Consider the following 20703-nt stretch of genomic DNA (forward strand, 5'->3'; position numbering starts at 1 on the left):
TCCTTTAAGAGGGGCCACAAGTTGCCTGGTGAGGGTTTGGTTGCAGAAGTCTCCTTCTGTGTCCTTACCAAGGAATGTCTTCCTAAAGCTCACCCCCTGCTGTGTACCTTGGGGCTGATCCCCGAAGTTCAGGGGTTTCCTTGCTCCATCTCCAGGTCCCAAGGCTCCATGAGGCGGGTTCCCAGCATTCCCTGCACTGCTCCTTCCCTCCTGCATTCTAGGGCTGCACAGCCTTGGCCTGACCTTGGTCCCTGGAGGGACTTCTCCTCTACCCTGGGGTGAAGCTCTGGGTCTCCATGGGTTGTTTCTTGATATGTTCAATAATTTAGAAAATAGTTTTTCCTTGACATATCCTGACTTTCAAGCCTTTCATTTCGGTGGGAACCCAAATAAACCTCTAATTTGACCTTTAAAACTGAGAAGTGTCTTTGTTTTTACAAGATAGCTGCTTTTCACCCAGGCTCTGAAACTCGGTGTTTGAGTGGGTGGTGGAAAGCCCCCAGGGCAAAATGGTTTATAAACTATGGCAACATATCTGGGGAAAAAAGACAGCTTTACACTCTCCCGTCACACCTCCCACTGCTGTCATATCCAGCTCTCAGCGTTTACCTCCCCATGGCACTGTGTCTTCTGGATTTTCCCAGAAAGACAAATGTCCAAAAATATCTGAGAGAGAGAGAGAGAGAGAAACAAACCCTGGGTGTTACAGGGAGGCGCCAGAAGGTCGAGTAAGAAGTGCGATGTGCCAACTTTAAGAATGAGAAATTGTGTTATGATCATCAAGAAAAATGGAATCTGTCACCTTTACTATTGTTGTTAGGTGAATAACATCCTTCTTAGAGCATCTTGGGAAAGGTTAGACTGATGAAGAATTTATGTTAAGCCTAGTAATTGCCAAGAGAGGAAAAAAGGGAGGAAATAACTTTAGGGACATGTGCCTCATGCATATGTAAACACTTGTAGCAACTGAGGTTTTCCAGATCAAAATTTCTGATTTTCTCATGATACGTGCATCCAACACTGTTAATAATATACCGCCCTTCTTAAAAGAGAATGTTTTTACAACATTTAGGATTTGTTTGACATCTTGAAGTTCGAGATCACTGTTGTGGTGTCCACAGTGTGGTACTGTCGTAGAAATCCTTTCTAAACAGAAAGGTGATGTTCAAAGAGAGGAAGGACCGAGGTGGCTTTCAGTATGTGATAGATAATTTGTCTTCGTGCAGCTTGTGAGTTCCAAATCCTTTCAGTTCCACAAAAGTGAAGATTGGCTGAACTAGAACCTGCCCTTCACGGCTCACTGATGCATTCAGCCTGCTTCCCGCCTCTGCCTGAGGGCTCTCTGGCTTGCTTTGGCCTTGGACCCAGAGGGGAACTGTGTCTATCCTTGACCCTCTGACCTGTGTGTTGAAACAGAGGCACTGTGCCAGCCCTTACCTTGAGAGACCAGTGAGTTCCTCTCCATTGCTTGCAGAGACCTGGGACAGAAACCTTGGAGGGCTCCAGGTGTGGCCTCCATTCTGAAAATCCAGTGCTTTCTGGGCCACACCCCATTGCTGTTTAACTTAGTTTGCCTCAGGTGGTGGTTTCTAACCAGGTGGGTGTTAGGGATGTGAAGCCAGCACCTGGGAAGGGGCCTGCCTTTGCCACCTGAGCTTTAGTTGGCCCTGCTGTCCAGTCCTTGTGGGGTTCGGAACATTCTCCAGCCAGTTAAGGGGGGCTGTTTTGCCAGAGTAATAACTTTAATAGTGCTGGCTTCAAAGTGCTGGCTACCATTAACCAGTAAGAATCACACATGTGAACTTTTCTCTAGAAGTATTTTTCTTTCGTCAAAGACTCCTCAGAAAGATGAATTGTTTAGGAAGTCCCTTTGTGGCTCAGCAGGTTAAGTATCCTGTGGCGCAGGTTGCAGCTATGGTGCGGGTTTGATCCCTAACCTCGAAACATGCCCCCCCCCGCCAAAAAAAAGATGAGTTGTTAAATATTTCGTTGTGCCCTATTGTAGTCCATATTCAGGATGGAATTTAGAAAGGATGTAAGCCACAGTGATGGTAGAATGTTATTGTTTGGAGTTCTGGATGTTCTGATAGCATCCCCTGACTTTGTAAATGCAAGATCCACTCATCAGAGATTAACTTGATTCATTGACACCCATGCTTGTGTAGGTTAGAGCAGCAAATACTTTTCCATTGAGAAATTTGATAGTGTTGTGGGTCCCACGGGGAGGTGATGGAAAGATTAAATTACTCAGATACCTCTAGAAGGTTGTTAGTGGTGTTGCAAAGATTGGTTTGTAAGTGCAGTGAGGAGCCCATCTGGTTTTGTGGGCACATACTCTTTGGATGTGCAGTCACATGGTAGAAGGCAGCTCTCTAAGAAATGGGATTTTTTTTTTTTTTTTTTTTTTTTTTTTTTTTTTTTTTGTCCTTTTAGGGCTGCACCTGCAACCTATGGAGGTTCCCAGGTTAGGGGTCATATTGGAGCTAAAGCTGCTGGCCTACACCACAGCCACTGCAATGCCAGATCCAAGCCACATCTATGACCTACACCACAGCTCATGGCAACACTGCATGGCCAGGGATCGAACCTATGTTCTCATGGATGCTAGTCAGATTCATTTCCACTGAGCCACAGTGGGAACTCCAGAAATGGGATCATTTGGATGGATTCTGCTCCACAAAAAAAAAAAAAAAGAAGAAGCTATCAGAATAACCACTTTATGTGAACAATCACGTATTTCAGAATTTATTTGAGTACTAAATGTAATTGTTGGCCCTTCCTTGGGCCACCTTCTAGTACCACTTCTTGGCAGTAGGGTATACTCATTTATGACCTTTTTATCCTATCTGTTATAACCCTAGTCGTGACCTGGAAAAAAATTTTACGGTGTTTTCCTTTCGTCTTTTGAATAATGAGGCAGTGGTGATTTTCCCCTGCAGCGAGATGTAGTGTGTCAGTAACATTTGGCGCTTTCTATGCTTTAAGCCTGTATTTTGTTGATATGTTACGTTTGACCTCAAGTTTATAGGGAAATAAAATTCAGCACTGCCTGCGGATTCATTATTTCTTGTTTTTGTGTAGGTGGGAGGGCACACCCGGGCCTCGCCAAGCTTCTCTAATCAGCACACGTCCGGGGGCGACTCCCCACCACATGCATAACTGCTGTGTCAGTGGGGCCTGCAGGAACCGTCCCTCGTTATTCTATTTTAACAGCTCCTGGTTTTCGTTCTCTTCCTTATATCCCCCCAGATGGCTGTGAAATAATTAATGCCACTCACCCCACTGAAATAACCACCTTTGACATCAGAAATCTGATTTTATTGCGACACGAATTTATCAGGAATAAAAATAGCACTTAATCATGGTTTTAAAGTCTTCTCTAACTTAATTAAGGCATTTAAAATTCTGAACCATAAGAAAATTACTCTCACAGTAAACTCAGTGGGTGGACAATATGATGTGTTAGAAGTTAAGTTTTAACTCCACAAGCTTAATTATCAATTAACTTAAAAATAGCATGCTAAGGAGTTTAACATTTATTCCAGACTCCATTCAGAATTAGTCACATCTTTAGGGCTTAATGTTATAGATTTTTATATGGAGATTTTATATAGGAGAGCCTTTCTCTACTTGTGGGAATCTTCACAGATTTTCTTTGAAATCAATGTTGATCGTTTTCTTTATAATTATTACACTTCTACACTGGAGAGAGATGAAATGGAGCAGTAGTGTTAGTTATGTCATCATATGGCACAAAATCATGTTAGTTTTAAATAATCACTTACCTGGTGCCAAAAGCAAAAAAAAAAAAAAAAAAAAAAAAAAAAAAAAAAAAAATCTGTGAGTAGAAATGGTTGTTTTGAGTATTTAGCTAAATGTAACCAAGTTGACAGCTACTAGTTTTCAATTGATTTCCTAAAACTAAGTTCTAGCTTTGTTATAAATCTGTGAAAGTCTTTGACCAGTGTTACAGTTCTCTGTAACCAAATGTTTCCTTTGTTTACCTGTAACATACTTATCCTTTTAGAATACTAACTGCACTTGATTTTTCAGGTGCTTTTCTAAAATGCATGCAGCGTCCCAAACTACATTCTCTTGAACACTTTCAGTCCAGTATCACCAAACAATGTGTCCTGTGACATTTTAGAACAGGGGTTGGGCAATGCTGGCCTGTGGGCAGGCCTGGCTCTACCTGTTTTTGAATGGCCTGCAAGCTAAGAATGGTACTTACGTGTTAAATGGTTGAAAAAAAATTAAAATTCGTGGCATGTAAAATTCATGAAATTAAAGCCTCAGTGCCATAGGGAAGTTTTGGTAGAGCCCAGCCGTCACATTCTCTGTGACTGGTTTCACAGGTAACATCAGAGAGGAGCAGCAGCCTAAAGTTTGTACTATCCGCTCCTTTACAGAAAACGTTTGCCAACCTGATGGGGGAGTTCCTGCTGTGGCTCAGCAATAACAAACATGACTAGTATTCATCAGGACTTAAGTTTGATTCCTGGCCCTGCTCAGCGGCTTAAAGATCCTGCATTGCCCTGAGCTGCTGTGTAGGTCACAGATTCAGCTCCGATCCTGTGTTACTGTGGCTCCAATTAGACCCCTAGCCTGGGAACTTCCATGTGCTGTACCTGGGGCCCTAAATAGACCAAACAAAGAAACCCTAAGGAATTTTCCCTGATCCTGTTTTTTTTGTTTTGTTTTGTTTTTTTGTTTGTTTGTTTTTTGTTTTTTTTGCTTTTTAGGGCCACACCCATGGTGTTTGGGAGTTCCCAGGCTAGGAGTCAAATTGGAGCCACAGCTCACACAGCCACAGCAACCCTAGATCCAGGCTGCATCTGTGACCTATACCACCTGCTCACGGCAATGCAGGATCCTTAACCCACTCAGTGAGGCTAGATATTGAACCTGCATCCTCATGGATACTAGTTGGGTTCATTAACTGCTTTTTTTCTTTCTTTTCTTTCTTTTCATCTTTCTTTCTTACTTTCTTTTTCTTTCTTTTTTTTTTTTTTTTGGTGTGTGTGTTTTTACTTAGGGTATTTTGATGCACTGGTTTCCAGATTCACTTTGGCTAGCTTAAATTATGACTTTAAAAGTTTCTCCTTCCCTCCCTTCCTTCTTTCTTTTCTTCCTTCCTTCCCTCCCTCCCTCTTTCTCTCCTTCTTTCTCACTCAGTGCATTTTGAATGTTGATCTGTAGAAGATTACAGTACTTGTGCCATATCCCCTGGAACTCCTGTCCTGGAAGAGGCACTGGATCCCTAAGATACTACTTACTAACATTTGGCCATCAGAACTCAAAGTGCTAGAGGTGGGAACTAAGAGAGGAAACTAGTTTACTCTGAAAATGCACGTTTACTCCCATTTCTTATAGTGCTCATGAAGAAAGCATGCTATTCCAGCAGAAAATGGTGACAGTCAACCAGAATTTTGTGTTATAATCCAGTGAAATCTGTAACCGACTTACCTCACGCGTATTTAGTGAGACATGCAATCTGATTGCTCTACCTAGGGACTGAAGCACTAAAAATGAACTAAGAGTTGAGTTTAAGTCATGCTCCTTTTCTCAGTCCAATCAAGCATCTTTCCTTAGGGGAGGGTGCGGGGGTGGGGTGGGAGGGCGGGCAGAGAAAGAGGAATTGGGTGGGGACAGAGGCAGGCTCTGCATCTCTTCTGAAAAACTTCTGGTTTCCTCTTACCTCCCTTAAGGCAGTGGGGAGGACTTTCTCTGCAATTATAAAATCTAGGCCATGCTTACCGTGTTCTATTTAAAGCTGTGTCCTATGGGAAGGGGTTAAATTAGAAAAGGTGCTGGGAATGGAGCCTCTTTCCCACAGGGGAAGGGGAGGCCTCTAGATTTAAACACTCTGCTGGTTTGTTTGGTTTGGTTTAGTTTGGTTTGGTCTTTTTGTCTTTTCCAGGGCTGCACCCACAGCATATGGAGGTTCCCAGGCTAGGGGTCCACCTGGAGCTGTGGCCCCTGGCCTACACCACAGCCATAGCAATGCAGAATCTGAGCCATGTCTGTGACCTACACCACAGCTCATGGCAACACTGGATCCTTAACTCACTGAACGAGGCCAGAGATGGAACCTGCACCCTCATGGCTTGTTAACCGCTGAGCCATCATGGGAACTCCTACTGGGCTGTTCTTCATGCTCTTTGCTTCTTTCTTACACACATCACAACCTATAATTACACTTTCACTGGTTTGATTCATTTTTTTAAGGTACCTCTGTCTCCCACCCCAAATCTGAGCTCCATATGTGTCAGAGCTCAGCCATATGTGTCCGACTTACCACTGTGTTTTCACATCAGAGGGCAGCACTCAAAATATATTTTTGAATGACTGACTGTGACCTTGATTGAGGGACACAGATATCAGGTGTCCTTCCTTCCCTATGTCTGTGTCCTGGCATGCCTACATCTCCCCAAACTTGACTGACTTACATGCACACAGAAAGCCTTCCTTGGGAGGGTTAGGTTTGGGGCTGGCTAGGGCTGGAGGCTGGAGCGGTTGCCCTTCTGGTCTCAGTGCCAGAGGGTTGCACCAGTGTCCATCCAAAGGCAGTGAGTGACACCTGAGCTGGTCCAGGAAGAGGAGGAGGCCTGAGGTTCCTGGGCAGCTTCAGGTGTTTGTGGGAAGGCTGGGGCTGGAGGCCAGACCTAGAACTGGGAGGTGGGAGGAGGGAGTGCTTCCAGACCGTTGGCGTGTTCCTCAGTTCCTCAGAGTCTCCCATCCCTTTACCAGAGGACTCTTTGCCCTGTCTGACATGCCCTACCTAAAGATTCAAATGCCCGAAGGAGAAAATACAGCTGAGTGAGGAATGGAGGAGAGAGGAGGAGGCCAGGCAGGAGAGCGGCTTGATTCTGGGAAGCCCCTGTAGGTGGGGACATGGTTCACCAGTAAACTGCAGTATTTTATGATTTTCCGTAGCCTGCTCAGAAGCTGCCTGCTGCATGAGCTGGTAGGTGGGCAGGGCTCCTGAATGCTGGACAACCATCCTCCCTCAACGCCCACCCCCCATCTCCAGCACTTGCTAGCCCTGATGCTCCCCACACTCCTGTGCTCCTGAGGGGCGAAACCCAGACCCCGCACACAAACCCACGGGCTGTGGGTTTATGTGCAAGGCTTCGTCCTGGTCCTCTCGCCTGCCACCGAAAACCGACTCCCAGGGCACTCCCAGTGCCCGACGCAAGATGTGTCCTGGTGTGTTTGGCCAAGGACACATCTCATTGAGCACAGCTGTGAGTTCACACAGACCCAGGCAGGTGTGCATGGGTGTGAGCACATGTGCATAGTATCGTTCTTGCCTAGAGACATTGGGACTAGCTGCTGGGGGAGGAAGGAGGACCCTCCCAGCACGTGGGAAGCAGGTGGGGGGGGGTAGGAGGGCTGTTCAAGCAAAGAACACGGGCCCTGAGGGTGGGAAGTCCCTGCTCTAGTGCCTACTCTGTGACCAGGCACATCACTTCATCTGTAAAATTGGCACAATCTCGCCGCCTCAGAGGGGCTGAGATCGCATGTAACTGGCCCAGAGCATAAACAGTAGTCCCCGTCACATCAGCGTGAGTTTTCAGAGGCTAGCACCAGGCAGCCCTCAATGCTGTAAGACCTGTCTGTGTATATTTTAGCATCACACAAACCTGAGAGCAGCAGCTTTGCTGTTTATGAAGACAGGGTTACTCCACTTCATAAAGGCAGGTGGAAAGTTGCAAAGTGAAAAGCAGAAGGTTAGGCTTCCCACCACCTTACTAGGGCAGTTAGTTGCCTCTTTCCTGGGAAAGGGGAAGATGGAGGAGCACATGAGTTCTGTGGTCAGCACCAGAAAGGACACTTGGGTTTGTACCGTAAATGTTGTAGTAGCCGGTCAACTGGTTCTTGCTCTTCTAGCTATGCTAGTCCGGAGTACTGTAGACTCTTCACTGTGCTCAAAAATATTGCTCTTCATTACACAGGAATCTCCAGTTGCTTTTCCCTGTTAACTAACATCTATACTTAGCTAACACAGACCTGAGAGAAACTAATGACACCTTACAGTAAGAGTATGATTGGATTACTGTCTGTTAATTAGGAGTTTCTAAATCACCTTGATCCCCCTTGGAGAAAAGGCTTGATATAAGTAGATGGTAATAAACGTGGTACTCTGTTTAATTCAAATTGTATCTTTTGAAATTTAATTAATTTGGTAATAATAGTTTAAACGAGCATGTCAAAACTAAACGGTCCTTGGTGACTTGAAAGTAATATATAGCATCCAGAAGTTCCTACTACAGTCTCCGGAAGTAGCTTGCTCGCTGAGTAATTGGCTGTAAGGAGCTTGAGTTCCCCTTTCTTCCCACAGGGATGCTTAGTCTAGCTTTAAAATTCTCACCGGTTCTGGGAGACACTCCCCTGCATCCCAAACTCCTTATCTTAAAAACCCTCAAGATCGAGGGAGTCACAGTGGTGCCCTGGCCCTTCTTTCCCACCTCCCAGACATATATTGGAGGCAGAAGTGCATGGCCAGCTGTCGCCTGCATCCCCACTGGATGGCCCTGGCTGTCCACAGGCCCAGACGGAAGTGCCTTTCCCGGCAGTTCAGTCCTGCATGCTCATACCCTTCCTGCTCTCGTGACAGGATATTAGAGCGCCAGGCGCAGTTACATCTCCTGCCGAGGTAGTGTGAGGGCGTCGTGTAAAGCACATCATGATTATTGTTTAGAAAATCAGAGAAGCACTCAGAGTCGAGAGGCGACAGCGACAAAGGCCCCAGAGAGGATAGGGTTTGTGTGTGCATCCTTGAGGTCACTGTGGTGCAGACCCATTCATCATGTGCGGGGAAGTAGCCTGTTCAGTGTGAGGATGTTACATAAGGCTTCCCACGCTAATCATGTGCCAAATGATATGTGACACCCCCAGTTCTTCCCTAATGAGGTTCTGATCATGTGAGGTTGATCATTAAATAGAGACATAAGAGGATTATTCTAATTGGAGTGCATGTGAACTTACTATCTACCTGCCCTCCACACAGAAAAGCACTGCATGAACTGATAGGAGTTATTGTAGAGTTTTTCTGGATAGATTTATGGTTTCATTGGAGTTCCTTTTTAGGGTAGTTTGGGTTCTGTTTTGTTCAATTTTCAACAGTTTCTGTTTTCTTTGAATATTGCATTGTACAGGAGCAGAAGCAGTACAAGAGCAAACCCAAAATTCAACTTTTTGAAATTCTGTGTACCTCTGAAACGAAAACTATTCAGAAATTCCAAAACTTTGGCAACAACTTATAGTAGGACAAACGTTTAAAAGCTGTATGTTGACTTCATAACTCATCTCTTGGTTTATTGGAACTCCTGGCTTTTCCAGAGCCTTCTTCTCTATTCCTCAAGCTATTCTGCACTACAGAGCTTCACCAGGTCATATTTAAATATGTTTGGGAAAATATGGAGACGTCTAGTCATGCTAAGTCTCAGTTAACCTAGAAATAGGAATGAATTCCTTTTGCATAAAAGCTTGGTTGTGGCTTCATTGTTTATTCACTTGTCTTCATGAAATAAAAATTTCTTATCTGGTTTAAAGGATGGTTTTTGATAAGGTCAGTCACCCTGGTGCATTCGCTGTTTTATTTCCTCTAAGCCCTGGCTCTTTGATTTGGTCTTTTTTACTTTTATTCCTCCATGTAGTGCCTTTCCCCCCTTCTGTTTCCTCTTTGTGGTGTTTTCTCTCATCTTCGCTCCCTTCTCCTGCCTCCAGCCTGACAAATGTGTATTACTAAGGACTTCTAGTGGCTAAAGCTGGAAGTGCCTCTTAGAAATACCCACAGTGTAAACTTGGGTCCATCCCAAGTGCAGTGGGCACCAGAGCAACTCCTAGAAAGTAAGAACCAAGAGAAAGTAAGAACCAACGGGAGTACTTTGGTTGTTTTTGACTGCATGATACTGTTTATTTCCATGAATTTTATACTGAATCCAAATGGTTGTTTAGGGGAGTACGGCCAAGATCTATATTGCTATCTGTCTAGTAATAAGCATAGTGTCTCTTTGCTTGTATATGGACATGGTAATTCACTTCGGGAACTACGGTTTAATTAAAACTGCATTACTAGGAAATGCAGCCGTTTCTGAGCCTGTGAATATAGTTCTAAACTGATTTAGAGTGATAAGTGGTAGATAGAGACGTGGATTGTGAAAATTCAGCCAGGTACCTACAGATTCTAGGGGATGTAATTTTATGGGATTTGATCTGAAATGTAGTGAGTGAGATACTCAGATTATAGCAGTGCTTAGACGAAAGTTAAGTGGCAGGAGAGCTCCATTCATCACCCTTAGGTATGTACCACGCTAGCCCTGCAGTGAACTTTATGACCAATTGAGAGCATATGTAGAAGCTAGAAGGATTCTTGACTTCTCTAGAATGTGGACCCTGGGTCACTCATAATTCAGGATTTGCTCCAGATTTATACAGCATCTCTTCTCTGACAAGCAATGATTGTTAAAATAGTTTAAAATAATTGAGTACAGTGTTGAGACAAGCTTGTATGATGCCACAAGCATACTTAGGTTGAAGTTGATAGATGTTGAGAGCTTAACTCTACTTCACAATAAAATTGCATAGATTTTGAAATACTCTCCCTTTTATAGTCAGTTCTGCTGTAAAACTTGTTTTGAAAATGCAGCTTTGTTTGTGTGTTATTATTTGTGTGCATTAGGGAACAACTTTACCCTAACAAGAATTTTGTGTTTGTCTGCATACAGTTTTGACCACAAGAAACACAAGTGAGGGCAGAGCACTGTCCAGGGTGAACTGACCTTGCTACACACACCTCAGACACCTGCCAGCTACATCTGTTCACCAAGGATGTTGTGAGCTGTGCCCTCCACGTCTTAGTTACAACCTCTCCTCAGGTGTCAGACCCCTCTTTCCACCACTCACAGTGACTCATGAGCTGCTGCCCTTCCCATCCCACTTCCACAAGAAACTTCAGATCATTTTCAATGTCAAGTGCCACACGCCACACTCATCAAAGTTTTTTGTCTTCCTTAATCATTGCAGGACTGTGCTGTTGCTTGCTTTCTGTTCCTGCCTTTTTTTTTTTTTGGAGGGGGCCGAATCTTGCCTTTTTTTAAATTTTTGCTTTTTAGGGCCAAACTTGTGGCATATGGAGGTTCCCAGGCTAAGGGTCCAATCGGAGCTACAGCTGCCAAGCCTACGCCACAGCCACACAACGCCGGATTCGAGCCACATCTGCGATCTACACCACAGTTCACGGCAATGCCAGATCCTTAACCCACTGAGTGAGGCCAGGGATCAAACCCTCATCCTCGTGGATACTAGTTGGATTCATTTCCATGGCACTACGACATGAACTCCCTGTTCCTGCCTTTTTTTAATGTGTCACTGCAAAATTTCTAGTGTTGTGCCCTAACCCCATTCTCCCCACAAGCCTTGCATTATTTAATCACACAGTTTTTCACAGTGGGGAGATTCTTAGGAACACGTATGTCACATTACAGCAGAACTGTCAGTGCTTTGATTGCATTGACCAAAATTACCAGATGACCAAATCCAGAGCTCCTAACTCTGTAGACCTTCCAGGAAATCTCCTCCTACCCCTGGCAATGCTCAGCATTCTCGTTGTGCTCCTTGCCCTCTGACCATGCCTCTGCCTTTCTGACACTGGTTCTCTCTGCTTATTCATTTGAGTGATTCCTGAATATCATGCTGATGTTTTCATCTCATTTATCTTTCAAATTCCTCCCCCGGAGATGCAGACATTCCCTCATCTCAGCTGCTACCTTGGTGAAGAAAACTCCCTATTCTCCAGCCCCAGAACCAAGCTTTCCCACAATTTCTAGCTGCTGCTGCAGGTTCTCAAAAGACACCCCTGTGCACCTCCAACCCCTCCTCTCAGCTGGGGCAGAGGGCCACATCCTTGAGGAGTCAACACGTTAGAGGCATGCTGCGAACCTGGAAAAGCTTTGTAGCTGTTGGGGGCAGTGTTTTCTTTTGTTGGTGATGGTGTTGTTTGTTTTTGTCTTCTTAGGGCTGCACCCATGGCATATAGAGGTTCCCAGGCTAGGGGTCGAATAGGAGCTACAGCTGCCGTCCTACACCACAGCCACAGCAACACAGGATCCGAGTCGTGTCTGCGACCTACGTGACAGATGCAGTGCCCGATCCTTAACTCACTGAGTGAGGCTAGGGATCCTACTCCCATCCTCGTGGATACTAGTTGGGTTCATTCACCACTGAGCCATGACGGGAACTCCAGTAGTTTCCTCATCTGTCCCCCTTACCCTCTTTGTTTTTGGCTCCTCTGCACCCAGGGCTCATTGGTCCCCTAGTCCTGCCCTGTCCTTCCCTAAGACTCTCTGCAGCCCCTCTCTCTTTCCCAGCCTCTCTGTATCCTGCCTACTTCTTGCCCCCCATCACATCCAAACCCCCATTCCTCCCTTACCGTTTGTTCAGAGTCCTGACATTCTACCTCGACTGTAATTCTGTATCCCATCCAATCTTGCCCTTCTCTAAGCTCATTCCCTACTTTTCTCTAACACGCGTGGACATGACTGGAGAGCCTAACAATGCTTCACATGGATCTATATCCTGCCCCTCCTGTCGCATTGGCAGGGGGTCCCGTATGCTGTAGCACCCTGACACGCTCCTTGCTGCATGTTTGCTAACAATCCAGTATTGCCTTTTTTTCTGGCAGAGTTCTATCATTTTTCTCCTTTATAGATTTTTCCCCCAGTGACTTCCTATTATTTGCATAGTGAGAAATGTGGAAGTGAGGTTTCATGAGGAAACTAGGACGAGTTACTCTGGAAATGGTTTGTTATTTAGAAAGTGTTTTCCTAGTGACCTTGCTGGAAGGGATGATGACTGCAGCTGTTAATGGCCTGATGTCCCTTGGCCCCTGGATGGTACCCACTCAGCGGTGTGTGTCAGATGGGGGGGTGCAGCTTTAATGGTAGCTTCAGCTGGGCAAAGACCCCCTGTAGCCATGTAACTTTTGTGCCCCAGTGCAGATGTATGATTTTTATATTACTTTCAGGTATTGAAAAGCTACGTTGTCATTTCCAACAATAGCTTCATAAACAGTTTCTCTTCCATTAGTTCAGTTCTGTGATGTTTTGCTGTACTTGGAAGCTTTCGTGAAAGAAAATGTTTCACCTCTGCATTTCAGTTTCGAAGTCCTGGATCCCAGAGTTCCCACATTTGATTCGAAAATTCTTCACCCACACAGTAATGATTATTGTGAAGTGTTGAAAACAGAAGTACCGTTGTTAACAGAGAGGATGTTACTTCCAGGAGCACCGAAAGAGGCACCAGAGTGTCGGATTCCTGAAGGAATTTCATTTTTAATTCTGTTCTCAGCCTTGGTGAATAGACTGACTTTGTAGGGCTGTGTAGCACAAGGGTGACAGTCCTCCAGCGACACTGAGCTTCCGAGACTGCCACAGAGATAGTTCAGGTTGGAGGGAAAATACTGCTTTGGACTGAACTGGTTTGTCTTCTGAAGACCTCAACCCTTGATTCACAGGCACTGCTTCGTTATCCATCCCTGGGGCCTCAAGAGGCAAGTCTTGCTTTGGTCAATTCCTCCCAGGATCTCCCCTGAGCCACACCTGCCACCTGGACATTCACTGTCCACAAAGGCTTGTATGGCTCTCAAGATGGCCTTGGAGCTCCGGGGGTGTTTGGGGGGGCGGTGGAGGAGAGGTGTATCATTTTTGTAAGTCCATTGGCAAGTTTGAGATCGATGCCCGATGATTTGAGTTGGGAAGGAGATCTGTGGTGTGTCACAGAGTCACAGAACCCATATGAGAGAACAAAACTTTTTTTTGCCATCTAGCCACTCTCTTTTACAATGACTTCAGCGCTTCTGGGACTTTTTAATCACTGGAAACGGCCACAGTCGAAGCAGTGGCAGCAACCATGTATCAGAGTGAGGGAAGCCTCAGGAGGACTCAGTGGAGTCATTTTCAATTGGAAACTGAGCGACAGCACAAGATAAGGGGAAAAAAAATCCAGAACTGAGACCATGTTATTCCTGTTATTATTAAACTTGTGTCACTCAAGGACTTAAAAGGATTAGCAAATTCCTTTTTTAACTATCAAAATTTGGGTTCCTGCAGTAAAAGAAGATTTGGTACATTGTCTATAATCAGACATAGGATCCTGACAACGTAGAACCACAGACTTGCTTATTCTGAGAACAGACTATTCCTACTTGATAGGGAAGTTTAAAAACAGAAAATGAAGTGGTATACAGAAATATAGTTATGTAAAATACATTAATATAGAAATAGTTCTTCTCATAATGATATCTATGAACAGAGAAGTTTTCCTTATACCAACATGGGGAGTTACTTTCAAAACAGGGCATTTCTTTCTGGTTTCTTTCCAGCTTCATAAAATATGAACTTTAATTTTTACTTTGCCTTTTGTTGAAACTTCCTAGTTTTCATCTACGTGAGTCCTGTATCTACTCCTTATCTTAGGAATTCCATCTATCTACTTCTTGTCCTAGGAGTTCCCATCGTGGCACAGTGGAAATGAATCTGACTAGGAACCATGAGGTTTCGGGTTTAATCCCTGGCCTCACTCAGTGGGTTAAGGATCTGGCGTTGCCGTGAGCTGTCCTGTAGGTTGCAAACATGGCTTGGATCTGGCGTAGGCCAGCAGCTATAGCTCTGATTAGACCCCTAGCCTGGGAACCCCCATGTGCCATGGGTACGGCCCTAAAAAGACAGGAAAAAAACCCCAAAACCTTGTTTTAGAGTTGATCAAATTCATGAAATGGGTTTCTGGGCTATGTTAAATCTATGGATTTTCTGAATGCATTAGTTCCAGAAATTTAGGAGGTACTGGTAACTGGACACTAATGTAAAGTCCATTAGCAACAGCTATATTAAAGCAGCGTTTACTTCATACATAGTATGAGGGCCCATCCATGTGGTCAGTTTGCTGGGCCGGCAGTGGGATGTCTAATTTTGGTGCTGAGACTTATACCTGTGCATTTAATGGGACTTGATGAAATGAATGCACTTGCATTAATGCAGATAGCGCTTACAAAATTGGTTCTTGCATTGTACTGACATATTAATGTAATGCAGACAAAGGAAAAAAGGTAACTTAAAGCAGTTTTTCCCTTTGACTCATCTCTCGATGTGTCACTCCCCACATATCTGCTTCTGTCTAGTCCAAGATACTCGTTCTAGTGTTTTCACATTAAATATAAATGATTGCTGTTTTTAAATAATGAATTGTTAAGTGGGGCCAAGTAAATGGTGTATTATTGTCATTTAAAAAAATGTTGTCCCAAAGTGCTGTATAGTAGAGACACTTCTGGGCCCAGGCCAGTAGCTGAGATGTTGCTCCCGGTGTGTAGCACCCGTCAGGAGCTAGGAAACTCCCTTCTGCTTCCATCCAGCCTCTGGTTGGAATGTGCTTTCCTCTCCTCCACGGGTGTAGCTGCCGGCTAGTGGTCAAGACCTATTCCATTAGCAGCAGAGGCCTTGAGTCACATGGATGCCAGTCCCACTGTTGATTACTTACAGACTTTTGCCTGTCAAACCACCTGGTCCTGGGAACGTGGCTTCCCTCCCGTGTCCACAGTGTTCACATCTGTGAAACCAGCACCCCAACCCCCCACCCGGCATGGGCTTGGTGAGCATCAGAGGTCACAGAGAACACCCAGCACATACCTGATGCCGAGGAGGCGTTGAATGACTTTCATTTTGACTCAGTCAGCCAATACTTGTGCTATTTATAATCCTATCTTGTTATAAAGCAACAGTCCCAGCCCGAGACTGGTGCCCCATCCATCTAACAGCACCCCCGTAGGGTCCCTCCCTCCCCCGTGTCCACGATGCATGAAGCCACAGTTGTCACTGAATGAGAGCCAGGCATCAGCCCTCAGAGCAGCCGGTGGGGGCTCGGAGCCTGGGCTGGCACTGCCCTCTCTGCTGCTGGACCTTGAACCCAGTGCTCTTAATAGGAACCTTCAGCCTGGAGAGCTCCCTGAACAACACCTAGTTGGGCCCTTTACTCAAGGAGAACTCGGGCAAAGACTGCAGGAGGTGAGAATCAGTGGACCCAAGCTGTGGACAAGAACTATAAGTGATTTACCACAGACGAACTTAATTCTAAGTATGTGACTTAACAACTATAACAAGTTGACAACTGGCAGTTCCTTCTCCCATAGGGAGGGGTGTGTTCATTCAGTGACAGGTGTGCAGTGTGAATCATCTCTGCTGAGGTCTGGGGTGTGGTGGGGGGATTCTTCCTGCCAGACCCCAGTGCCGTTGATTGTTTCCTGTGTGCCCACCTTCTGCTGGGCTGCCTCCCTCTGGAATCTCCTCTGACACCCTCTGCGGGTGCCTGCTGCTGTTTACTTCCAAACCCGGGGCACTGGCTCCTCCCTGTGTTTGCATCCCTTACTTGCATCATTTGTATACCGCACCTAAGTCAGGGGGCGCCTTGATCCTCATGACAGAAGGATTTGGTGTTGAACTCTCCCACTGCCCTGTGCTGGCTCAGGAGCATGTGGCTGGCAGTGACGATGCCACATCTTACGTGATTCCTGTTTGCTCATGGTCCCAGGGCGTTCTGTTCTTGGTGAATTCTCAGCACCAAGCTCAGGGTCCCACACGCAGAGCCTCCGTACCTGATTGTCCCCAGAGTAAAGGGCTGGTCCTCCAGGTGTCACAGAGCCTAGGGGCAGAGGAGCGTCCCTCTCCAGACCCCCGAGGTGGACCTGCATTTCTTTAGCCTTGCATGTCTTTCATGGTTAAAAGGTACAGCCCTGCTTAACCTTCAGTGACTAAACTGCAAGATGTTTCTAAGAACGATAGTGCGGTTTGTCTCTCTGGGCTTTATCACACCAGGGTTTTCAAGCAGAACTAGTATCAGTAATGGGCGTGTGAAACATTGCCAGCAAGCATTGGAAAGGAAGGCACCCTCTTTCAGCCAATTCTGGGTGTCTAGAAGGTGCTCTGGAGGAGTCAGGGGGCGTCAACCTCGACATCGCCATTTGCAAGTTGCCGCTACCTGTGTCCTTTCCTCTAATCCCCACAGCCTCCTGAACCCTCAGGATTTCTTTTATTGAACTTGGTTTGCACGTAGGAAATGAGGTCTTCATGAAATTTGATAGCTCATCCTCAGTGGCAGAGCTCAGGAGCCCATGTAGATCTGTGCTCGTTCAGCCCCCACACCACCCTCCTTGGGGAATCTCTCTGACACCTTTTCCCTCTGGTTGTCTGCATGTGTGAACCTGGGCTTGATCCTGCTGTGGTGTCCTCCTGCCTTGCCCTCTTTCTGTTACCACTCTTATCTTGCCCTTTAGTGTCATGGCCAGCCTCGTTTCATTGCTATTTCCCCCCCCATTTGAATGATGGCAGACCGGCTGGCCAGTTCTTTGATACTGAGCTGTGACAGCCATCATCCTGGCTGGAAGTCCTTGCTTCTTCATGTATTTTGTTTGGCTCAACATCAAAGCTGAAAAAGGTTACTGATGACGAGATGAACCTTTTCAGCATGCAAATTACGTAACGGTACAAATGACTTTATATCGGTACAATCGAGTACTTAGCTATTCATTTTTTATCACTGCCTGCTCAGTATGTCAAGCTGTAAAGTAGAATATTTTAATTTACAAGAATGACTCAGGTCTTGAAGAACAAACGTGAAAATACTGAATTCCAAAGTACCGCTAGGCTGTGGACTTCCTGAAGACAGGGTCCGTGTCTTGTAGGTCACTGTGTCCCCTGCTCAAGGGCTGACCCGGGGAGCCCTCTGCTGAATAGTGAACAAAGGCATAAGTGAACACCTGCTTGGGCCCTCAAACCTCACGGTGTTTACTACAATTTTCTCACAACAGTGCAAGTTGATAAATGCTGTGTGACTCACTGTAAGAGTCTGGTGTACTTCTTAAGAGGCACGTAGATTATGCTTTAGTTTAAATAAGAATAACTAATAAAACATGGTGTTCTTTGAGTTACATAAATAATCCAACCCACATATATTTCATTTCTGTAAAATAATGACTATGGCAGTTTGTGATAAATACCATAAGGAAAAACAAGGCAGAACTTAAAGGAATGGAGAATGGTGGATTGGTATGTGTTATTTAAAATAGAATGGTCCTACAAGTATCATATGAGATCACTAATGTGTGGAATCTAATAGAAATGCTGCAGTAGAACTTAGCAGAAACAGACTCAGAGGTTTCAAAACTAAATTTACGTTTATAAAAGGGGAGACATGGTGGGTGGAGGGATAAATTATGGGGTTGGGATTGATATACACACACTACTATATATAACATAGGGGGAAACAAGGACCTACTGTATAGCACGGCACAGTTACTCAGTACCGTGTAATAACCTAAGTGGGAAAAGGGTCTGAGAAGGAATGGATATGTGTATACGTGTAACTGATTTACTTCACCGTACACCCCAAATTAACCCAACTTTGTAAGTCAACTATATTCCAGTAAAAATTTTTTAAGAAGGAAACGTAATAGAATGGTCATGTAAAAGAGATAAGTAATAGAATTTGTGAAATACAAAAAAAATGTGAAATGTCTAGACATTTAAATACAGAAAGGTGGAGTCTGCACTTACGGCAAGGATCATAATTGTATCCATTGGAGTTGTGAGACCTGAATCTGGCTATCCCATTTTTCATAGCGATTTTAGAGCCCAAAAAGTTTACTTCAGACAGATCTTTTCCCAGTATTTTGATGAGTGAAATAATCGGTCGGCTATATCCTGATCCTTTTACTTATTTGAGCTTATCTCCTAAAACAGGCACATGCAATTTGGAATAAGAGCTCAACACTGATTTTTTAAAGTCACTGATAGGAACATTAAAGATACTAGTTTGAGTGATGCCATTAGTAATGCGTCAAAATAAATGCTGTTTTTTGATCCTCTTCGTAAGTTTTAAACTGATTTTCAGATGAAGGCACCTTGGCTGAAGTGAGTGGGTGTATAGGTGCTGGAGCTTTCTATGAGCTGAAGTAGGAGGTTTTGTTGAAATGAAGGACAGATTGGATGTGTACACCTGTATATTTGGAGCTTTTCTCACTGGGACAGACTCAGTTCTGTACCGGCTCAAGGTTCAAGTCCAGTCCCGAACAAGCCTCACCACCTGGGAACACCCTCCTCACAGCCTGGTTTGAGCTGCTGTATAGGGAGGTGTGACGTTGTCATTTTCCACATATACATTTGAACTGGAGTAGCAGGACTTCAGACAAGGGGGTGCATCCCTGCATCCCCCCAGCCATGTTGTCCAATGATCCCTGCACAAGAGGGTGGACCCTCTGGTGTCCAGCTGTCAGTGTGACCTCGTGTCTGGATGTTTCCTTTGCAGATGATCCAGTCCCTCAAGGCCTTGATTGAGAATGCGGACGCAGTGTATGAAAAGATTGTGCACTGTCAGAAGGCAGGTGAGTGAGAATCTGTTTCTTCCCTTTCAAATAAAGTTAGCAGTGGAGTTCCCTGGTGGCAGAGTGGTTAAGGATCTGGCATTGTCACTGTTGTGGCTTGAGTTCAGTCCCTGGCCCAGGAACTTCTGCTTGCTGTGGTTGCAGCCAAAAAAAAAAATTAGTAGCATCATCTCTCTTGCACCTGAGCTCTTTCATCTTTTTGATGCTATAGCAAGAAAATCAGATATAAAAAGTATTTTTTCATGGCTAAAGAAAAATGCTAATACTCAAGCCTTGGATAGCAGACTCAGGTGGGGAGGAGCTTTTAAAATATATTGACATGGTCCAGGGTATGGCTTAAGAGTTCATAGCTGTTAAAGGTTCCTAAGCTTTTCTAAGGTGAGGACTGAGACCCTTTGCGCTAATCTCTTCCTCCTCATTACCTGTGCTGCCACCATGACTCCCTAGCACACACCTTGAAAGGAACAGCCTGAGCAGAGAAAGAATGTGTCTGCAGGAGCATGAACACCAGTTACAACCTCTTGGCATTTTTAATGCACTGGCATTTTCAAAGGCTGATGAGTTCATTCACTTCACAACCAAATGTTATACTAGATTATCAAATTCTACTTACACAAACAACCATCTAATTAATTTTAGCTGTGATAAAACCAAAAAAATCAAGTGTTCTGTGTTGTAATAAGAATAGGCAGAATGGAATTCTTTTCAGTTTTCAAATTTTGATTGCACATCAATTTGAAAGATTCTAATGTGGAGAATATTTGGAATTCATAAATACGAATACCTCTCCTTTACTTCTAGGGTTTTTGTTACTGTTCTTTAAGATCAAGAGACTATAACTATTACCTAGTCTTAAAGAAGTCATCTCTTGGAGTTCCCTTGTGGTGCAGCTGGTTAAGGATATGGCATTGTCACTGCAACAGCTTGGGTCAGGTGGGATTCCTGGCCCAGGAACTTCCACATGCAGGCATGCTCCCCAGCCCCCCAAAAAGTTATGTCTTATCTCAGAAATGAACTTGTTTAAAATAGATTAAAGGCAGAGCTACATATGACAATTGCTCTTTTGATGTTTATTAAAGAATATGCACATTAATGCTCATCAACAGACAAAAAAACCCTCATCTTGTTTTACTCGTCTTTTTAGCAAAATATTACTAGCAAAATAATTTTTCTACTTCTAGTCCTTTCTGGGACTTAACAACCACAACCAAGGCAAGTTACTTCAGATGCCATTTTTATCACGTCACTACCCTATACAAAATCTTCCAGTA

General features: G+C 44.7%; 1 protein-coding gene across 4 annotated transcripts in view; it reads left to right on the forward strand.

Annotated features, from left to right (window-relative positions):
- The window catches only part of PLCL2 (phospholipase C like 2), a 209494-nt gene that overhangs the window by 139453 nt on the left and 49338 nt on the right, over positions 1 to 20703 (forward strand). For all 4 annotated transcript variants that reach the window (XM_021069677.2, XM_084991835.1, XM_084991833.1 and 1 more), the window contains one exon: positions 19357 to 19432. In XM_021069677.2, the coding sequence (XP_020925336.1) occupies positions 19357 to 19432 (76 nt within the window). The remainder of the gene's footprint in view (positions 1 to 19356; positions 19433 to 20703) is intronic.

Source organism: Sus scrofa, chromosome 13 (genome assembly GCF_054392235.1).
Source record: "Sus scrofa isolate SSC_HxYL_T2T_F1_AM1 chromosome 13, Sscrofa_HxYL_maternal_Yorkshire_Landrace_v2.0, whole genome shotgun sequence".
Lineage (NCBI taxonomy): Eukaryota > Metazoa > Chordata > Mammalia > Artiodactyla > Suidae > Sus > Sus scrofa.